Source organism: Penaeus vannamei, unplaced genomic scaffold, assembly GCF_042767895.1.
Source record: "Penaeus vannamei isolate JL-2024 unplaced genomic scaffold, ASM4276789v1 unanchor3224, whole genome shotgun sequence".
Lineage (NCBI taxonomy): Eukaryota > Metazoa > Arthropoda > Malacostraca > Decapoda > Penaeidae > Penaeus > Penaeus vannamei.
In genome coordinates this window covers 1-8,937 of record NW_027216208.1, presented here as the reverse complement: position 1 = coordinate 8,937, position 8,937 = coordinate 1, and the positions used below count along the sequence as shown (strand labels likewise).

Below are 8,937 nucleotides of genomic sequence, written 5' to 3'. Positions count from 1 at the left end.
AATGGCAAGGTTTTGGGTTCGCGCTCCCCCCCCCCCTCCCATCACTCGACTTAGCTGTGTACTATATATATATATATATATATATATATATATATATATATATATATATATATATATATGTATATATATATATATATATTTATATATATAAACATGTATTTGCATATGTATATATATATATATATATATATATATATATATATATATATATATATATATATATAGAGAGAGAGAGAGAGAGAGAGAGAGAGAGAGAGAGAGAGAGAGAGAGAGGTATATACATGTGTGTGTGTTTGAATGTGCACATGTATACATATGCGAGTATCTTCCTCTTTATAATTATCCGAAACTGCGCACAGGACATGGGCTTTAACTTCGTCATGCACCTCCACTTCAAAGAAGTTAAAAAGACAAAGTTTTCCTTTTGGCCATATTGCACTCAGCGAAAATGGAAGTGAGGAAAAATCGATGACAAGAAGATAATTATCATTCTGTTCCTATTCCTTCTTCATTTGAGAACATGGAACAGAAAAATGTAACACACGAGTGGAAAGAATAAATGATGAAAATAGTATAATGCAAAAAACTTGATAAAAGTGTGAATGAGAGATAGAGTGGAGGAAAGGAGAATGAAAAGAATAAAGAAGAGAAGGTTGGAATTAGAAGAGGGAAAGGAAGAGAAGAGGAATCAGGAGATGGACAGGACGGGAAGAGGATTTAGGAGAGGAAAAGGAGAAGAAAGAAAGGAAATAGAATCAGGAGAAGGAAACGGGGGCAAGAATAGAGAAGAAAAAAGGGAGAGCGAAAGAAGAAAGAGAAGAAAAAAACGAAATGAGATCGAGAATAAGAGACATAAGAGAATGAAAAAAAGAAAAGAAGGGGAGAAAAAACGCCAAGTCGAACGAACGAAGAAATGGAAGAAAAACAAAGAAAACAAAGAATATAGTCATAAGGAAAACAGAAATAAAATGATGGGAGTAGGAAGAAATTTGACACGAACGAAGGGAACTATAAATAAAATATTCTCAGAGAAGGGGAAAAGGTTGAAACAACTCGAAATTCAATCTGCCAAATTCTCCTATTTCTACGAAATCTTTTCAGAACGCAATTCAGATTCGCTTGACATGAGACAAACATCTGCTTTTCTTGAAGACTACCGTAATTTTAAGCCCTGGAAATAGGTTTACAGGTCGTAGTATAGCGTTACATTGCCCTTCGAGTCCTGTAAAATGCTCATTCCCTAACAGGTTCACGACCTGCCCGAGTTCCTGCGAGGCGGAGTGAGGGACCAGACCACCCATGTCATCGTCAGGTTCCGCTCGTCGAGGAGGGCGTCCCTAGCTAAGGCTAAGGTGCGGCGCTCCACCGTCGAGGAACCCAGGTGAGGGGCGCTGGGGATTCGTGCGCTTCTTCTGTTTGTTTGTCAGTCTCTCTCTCTATCTATTTCTTTTTTTTCTCATTCTCTCTGTCTGTTTATGTGGCAGTCTCTCTCTCTATCTATCTATCTATTTCTTTTTTTCTTTCACTCTGTCTGTCAGTGTCTCTCTCTATCTATTCCTTTTTTTTCTCTCACTCTCTCTGTCTGTCGGTTTATCTGTCTCTCTCTCTCTCTCTCTCTCTCTCTCTCTCTCTCTCTCTCTCTCTCTCTCTCTCTCTCTCTCTCTGTGTCTCTCTCTCTCTCTCTCTCTCTCTCTCTCGCTCTTCCTCTCTCTTTCTCTCTATATATGTGGATATATGTATGTCTATGTTCGTGTTACTCATCATCCTTACCTCTCGCCGTCCCTCCGCCAGCACTTCCTCGATCGACGAAGAGGGCGACGAGGAGGAGAGCGATGAGACGGACGCCCCCGCCACCCACGTCTTGGCTCGGGCCGCCCACGACACCGCCAGCGTGTGCAGCGACCCTGTCCCTTCACTCAGCCTGCCTACTGTGGACGGAGGTCACGCTAACAACCGATCTTATCCCAGGTAAATTCAGGCTCTTCTGGGCTCGCATGCTGGGTCAAGAAGGTCAAGGGGCGTTACGTTTATACAGATGATTTCATTGATGACCGATGAATGAATGAATTTAAGTTGGCATCTGATCATATGTTATGCGCGTAGGGGCGTGAGAGAAACGCGTTGTACCAGTAACAACCTAGGCGTGCATGGAACGACTAATACAACTGTGTTACATTCACTACATCACTGTCGTTTCAGTGGAGTTAGGCAAGAATGACAAACATGGCAAGACTTTATTCCTATGGGTATTTATTGACTAATCTTCATGAATGAATGTGTGTTTCGAGGTTTGTTGATTAATAATACATACACGTCTCAAGCAACGTGAAGGCCGTTCATGTTGAGTCAGCGATTTTGAAGGCATGGGTACCGGAAGACTGGAGACAGAACGAAGTGGAAAAAGTCTGGGGAAGACCTATGGCCAACAGCGGATTTAACAGAGGAGGCTTAAAGAATATAATAAAATAGAATGATGCATGGACCTTTGATTCAGCTCGGTCCTTGAGATTCTGGGCGTCGCAACCTCCCCCCCCCCCAAAAAAAAAAAAAAAAAAAAAAAAAAAGATTTAGAGAATGATTCCGGGTAGAACGACTTATTCTTGTTTCATCCAAATGAACAGAATTCCATATTCGGTTGGGGGTATTTTTGAGGGCCATAATTGCATGCATTATATTTCCAAGAGGAATTAGATTCTTCGTGTAGACGTAGCTGAAGAAATCTCGATTTGTAGTTGTCCACCGGAACAGAATTCTATTTTTGTTTTGATTTTCTGTTCTTTTTTCTCTCTCTCCTCTTGATCCTGCTTCTCCCGTTTCTCCCTGCTTCTCCATCATCCATTCCTCTTTCTCCTCGTCGCCTTTTCCTTCCACCTCCTCCTTCTCTCCCTTCTCTCTTAACCACAATGAAAGTGTGATTATAGGATGCAGAAAGTAATGAATAGCAAAGAAGGAGGGACCTTTGTGTGTGTTTCTCAAACATCTTACTAATAAATGAAGTTCGAAACTCTTTTTTTCTCTCTCCTTCCTCTTGTGAAAACGAGAGAGTGAGAGAGATAACAAAATAGAAAGGTCACGGTGAACTAAATCCTCAATATGTTGAAATAATTCTCTAGACCGCCCTGAAATATGTAAATTTATGCATGATTATCTTGAACGATGTAGCCAAATTTTAAATCTAAATTTATCCTAAATTTAGCCTAAACTAAAGGCAAGATGAGAACCATTCTGTCCAAACTTACTTGATCTAAGTCTAACAAAATAATCCTGAAATACTATTTTAACGATATGACTTGCCTAATGAAGATAAGTCTTCACCTAAAGTCATCTGATCGATCCTAACTTAACTAACCTTAATATCATGATCTCTCTCTCTATCTCTGTGAATATATATATATATATATATATATATATATATATATATATATATATATATATATATATATATAGAGAGAGAGAGAGAGAGAGAGAGAGAGAGAGAGAGAGAGAGAGAGAGAGAGAGAAAGAAAGAAAGAAAGAAAGAAAGAAAGAAAGAAAGAGAGAGAGAGAGAGAGAGAGAGGTACACATAACTCCTCCAAAAATTGATTTACATTTTTTCTTGTTCTCCTCGTCCTTGCTCCTGCACCCCCCGCACCCCAGCAGCCCGAGGGTGACGACCGCCGTCCGCCGCAACTCCTCGACCGGCATCCTGGCGGAGACGTCGCCCCTCGCCCTGGCCACCGCCCACGCCCTGCTCTCCCCCCGCAACGGTGCCAAACGCCCCGCACGGGCGCCCTCGCCCGACATGGACGCTGTCTACCACGGCCGCTCCATCACGCCCACCATCGCTGAGTTGCTGGCCGGAGGTAAGGGCGACTACGCGTGTTTGTGTGTGTGACAGTGTGTGTGTGTGTTTGTGACAGTGTGTTTGTATGTGTTTGTGACAGTGTGTTTGTATGTGTTTGTGACAGTGTGTTTGTATGTATGTGTGTGTTTGTGACAGTGTGTGTGTGTGTGTGATAGTTTCTGTGTGTGTGACACTGTGTGTGTGTTTGTATGTGTGTGTTTGTGACAGTGTGTTTTCGTTTGTGTGCGTAGCAAGAAGTATCAAAAGTATTTGTCCCAATAATAACCATAATGATAGCAGAATGGTAGCAGAAGCAGCAATGATGACATAACTATTAACTTAATTATGAATATAAAATTATTATCAATTTTGGGAACTAGTATTCATCAAGCAATTATTGACATCATTATCAGTGTCAATCAGTTTGTTAAGATTGTGCGAGGAGCGACCCAATGAATATTCCACATCCGGACACGCACATACCCAGAAACGAACGCATATCTATCAGCCTGTTCATTATCTACCGGACGGATATATAGAGATCACTGTATCCCAATCAGACAGAAAGATTCGGACCTCGCCCAATCTTAACCAAACCGCCCGCCCGCCATTTCTCCAACATATTTACGGTCATCTCCCCCCGCCCGCCCGCCTACCCGCCCACAGTGTCGCCAGTCGCCCGCCCGCAGCTCGCCACCCGCTCCAGCACGCCCGACTCCCTGGCACGTGCCCGAATGCCCCGCTCGCTCAGCGCCCTCGAGTCGTACCACCGCTCCTCGCCGCTCGCCCTCGATCTCCCGTCCCGAAGCAAGAGCGTCCTCGACAAGCCCTCTGCCGCTCCAGGGTGAGGCTGCTCTTCTCGTATCTATATGTATATATATGCGTGTGCTTGTGTGCCTTTGTGCTGCTTTGTTCATTCGATCATCCATGCTCATTTACTCTTTTATCTAATGATTATTTCACAGACACAACAGGCAATGCTCTCTCAGACCAACCACAGAATCCGAGCCTTTCTCCACCCAAACAGAATCCAAAACAAATTAATTTCTCTCGTTTATCTCATCACCGAAAAAAAAAATTAACAGATCAACGCCAACGAGAAGTCAGAGTCTGGACTTGAAGGACTTGACGGACGGCCACAGAAACGACGAGGTCCTCCACCTGTACACGCTCTCCACGTCCACTCTCCTCTTCCACCTGCTCCACTCGCTCTGGGTCGCGTCCACTCTGGTGAGCTGATGTTCCACTCGCTAGGTGGAGAGGAAGTGGATATGGAATGTTAAAAATTAGTGTTGCTTCTGTTTTATTTCATTTGTTGTTGGAGAGGGAGTAAATATGGGATGTAGAAATTACTGTTTCTGTTGTATTCCATTTGTTGCTGTTGTTGTTATTGTTGTTTTTGGTGCGTCTGTTTATTTATTATGTGATAAAGAGATTCATCGGCCAATTGATCTATGTGTTTCCCTGTGCATGAAATCAATATGTAAAACAGACATGGATTCTTAGTAAATCAAACGTATGCCTCTGACCCAAATATCTTAAAATCAGCTAGTATATCTTGTAAATTTATTATGAATTTAAATTTAAGTGTATCATGAACTTTAAAAAGAAAAACAAAGCCAATATCCTTAAACGTACAAAATAATAAGAATAAGAATAAGAATAAGAACAATAATGAGAACAATAATAAGAACAACAGTAATAATAATAATGATACTAATGATAATAATAATAATAATAATAAATGAAAACGTGAGAAAACCAACACAACAAACTATACAGTCAAACCCCCGTTCCCCCAACACAAAACAATAAAACCCCCGTTCCCCAACACAAAACAATCAAACCCCGTTCCCCCAAACACAAAACAAACAAACAAACCCCCGTTCCCCAACACAAAACAATCAAATCCCCGTTCCCCCAACACAAAACAATAAAACCCCCGTTCCCCCAAACACAAAACAAACAAACAAACCCCCGTTCCCCCAACACAAAACAATAAAAACCCCGTTCCCCCAACACAAAACAATAAAAACCCCGTTCCCCCAACACCTACCAATAAAACCCCCGTTCCCCCAACAAAACAATAAAACCCCCGTTCCCCCAACACAAAACATTAAAACCCCCGTTCCCCCAACACAAACCAATAAAACCCCCGTTCCCCCAACACAAAACAATAAAAAAAAACCGTTCCCCCAACACAAAACAATAAAAAACCCGTTCCCCCAACACAAAACAATAAAACCCCCGTTCCCCCAACACAAACCAATAAAACCCCCGTTCCCCCAACACAAACCAATAAAACCCCCGTTCCCCCAACACAAACCAATAAAACCCCCGTTCCCCCAACAAAACAATAAAACCCCCGTTCCCCCAACACAAAACAATCAAATCCCCGTCCCCCCAACACAAAACAATAAAACCCCCGTTCCCCCAACACAAACAATAAAACCCCCGTTCCCCCAACACAAAACAATAAAACCCCCGTTCCCCCAACACAAACCAATAAAACCCCCGTTCCCCCAACATAAACCAATAAAACCCCCGTTCCCCCAACACAAAACAATAAAACCCCCGTTCCCCCAACACAAACCAATAAAACCCCCGTTCCCCCAACAAAACAATAAAACCCCCGTTCCCCCAACACAAAACAATCAAATCCCCGTCCCCCCAACACAAAACAATAAAACCCCCGTTCCCCCAACACAAACCAATAAAACCCCCGTTCCCCCAACACAAAACAATAAAACCCCCGTTCCCCCAACACAAACCAATAAAACCCCCGTTCCCCCAACATAAACCAATAAAACCCCCGTTCCCCCAACACAAAACAATAAAACCCCCGTTCCCCCAACACAAACCAATAAAACCCCCGTTCCCCCAACACAAACCAATAAAACCCCCGTTCCCCCAACACAAACCAATAAAACCCCCGTTCCCCCAACACAAAACAATAAAACCCCCGTTCCCCCAACACAAACCAATAAAACCCCCGTTCCCCCAACACAAACCAATAAAACCCCCGTTCCCCCAACACAAAACAATAAAACCCCCGTTCCCCCAACACAAAACAATAAAACCCCCGTTCCCCGAACACAAACCAATAAAACCCCCGTTCCCCCAACACAAAACAATAAAACCCCCGTTCCCCCAACACAAAACAATAAAACCCCCGTTCCCCCAACACAAAACAATAAAAACCCCGTTCCCCGAACACAAAACAATAAAACCCCCGTTCCCCCAACACAAAACAATAAAACCCCCGTTCCCCCAACACAAAACAATAAAACCCCCGTTCACCCAACACAAAACAATAAAACCCCCGTTCCCCCAACACAAAACATTAAAACCCCCGTTCCCCCAACACAAACCAATAAAACCCCCGTTCCCCCAACACAAAACAATAAAACCCCCGTTCCCCGAACACAAACCAATAAAACCCCCGTTCCCCCAACACAAAACAATAAAACCCCCGTTCCCCCAACACAAACCAATAAAACCCCCGTTCCCCCAACACAAAACAATAAAACCCCCGTTCCCCCAACACAAACCAATAAAACCCCCGTTCCCCCAACACAAAACAATAAAACCCCCGTTCCCCCAACACAAAACAATAAAACCCCCGTCCCCCCAACACAAACCAATAAAACCCCCGTTCCCCCAACATAAACCAATAAAACCGCCGTTCCCCCAACACAAAACAATAAAACCCCCGTTCCCCGAACACAAAACAATAAAACCCCCGTTCCCCGAACACAAACCAATAAAACCCCCGTTCCCCCAACACAAAACAATAAAACCCCCGTTCCCCCAACACAAAACAATAAAACCCCCGTTCCCCCAACACAAAACAATAAAAACCCCGTTCCCCGAACATAAAACAATAAAACCCCCGTTCCCCCAACACAAAACAATAAAAACCCCGTTCCCCCAACACAAACCAATAAAACCCCCGCAACACAAAACCCTCCAAACCGCCGCCAACACGCCACCTCCTCCTCTGAAGGTCCTCCTCGAACAGAAACAGACGCAGACCGCCGCCCGTCTCCGGCCCGCCCTCCACGACGTCTCGCACGAACGGACACTCGACCTCACCTTCGGCCAGCTGAGGAACGAGCTCCTCACGTCCGCGTCGCTGGAGGAGCAGTTCTCCGTCCTGCAGGAGCTCCAGCAGGGGGTCGTCAAGTACAGCACCATCAGGAGGCTCGTGTGGAGGGTGGGTTCTTGTGCTATGAGTCGGGGGGGGGAGGGGGGGTACGTGGATTATACATATATATGTACATGTATACGTAAATACATACGTATATACATACATATTATCTATCTATATGAGCGACTGCGACCGCGTGTGTGTGTGAGAATGTGTGTGTACATACATACGTACATGATATATATAAGTATATATATATATATATATATATATATATATATATATATATATATATATATATATATATATATATATATATATATATATACATGTATATATATACATGTGTATGTATATATATATATATATATATATATATATATATATATATATATATATATATATATATATTGATGCTATAAAAAGGAGATGGAAGGAATATTTTGAAAACTTAATGAATGTAGAGAACCCAAGAGTGGAAACAGGAGCGGGCTTACCAACAGAGAGGAGGACTGATAACATATCACGTAGAGAAGTGGAAAAGGCGCTGAGATTAATGAAATCAAACAAAGCTGTTGGACCAGATAACATCCCGATAGAAGCATGGAAAAGCCTTGGGGAGGCTGCTGTAGATGTTTTGTGGGATCATTTAAATAAAATATATGAGCAAGAGAAAATTCCATCGGAGTGGAGGAAGAGCACTATTGTGCCCATATATAAACAGAAGGGTAACATCCAGGACTGCACTAACTACAGGGGAATTAAATTGATCTCACATACAATGAAGCTTTGGGAGAGGACTATTGGAATGAGGATCGAGGCTGAAACGGTCATCAGTGAGAACCAGTTTGGATTTGTTAAGGGAAGACAGACATCAGATGCTATTTTTGCCTTAAGACAGACAATGGAAAAGTACAGGGAGAAACAGAAGGGACTGCACATGGCTTTCATTGACCTCGAGAA

At 43.0% G+C, this 8,937-nt stretch overlaps 1 protein-coding gene across 1 annotated transcript; it reads left to right on the top strand.

The window, feature by feature from the left end:
• Window positions 1-1,247: 1,247 nt before the first annotated feature.
• Window positions 1,248-8,040, top strand: LOC113804875 (uncharacterized; the record flags this gene model as incomplete). The annotated part of the gene is made up of 6 exons (XM_070120146.1): window positions 1,248-1,381; window positions 1,792-1,968; window positions 3,638-3,843; window positions 4,491-4,668; window positions 4,910-5,054; window positions 7,846-8,040. Coding segments are annotated over 6 exons (1,035 nt in total), but the record flags the coding sequence as incomplete, so codon positions are not given.
• Between the last annotated feature and the right edge of the window lie 897 nt (window positions 8,041-8,937).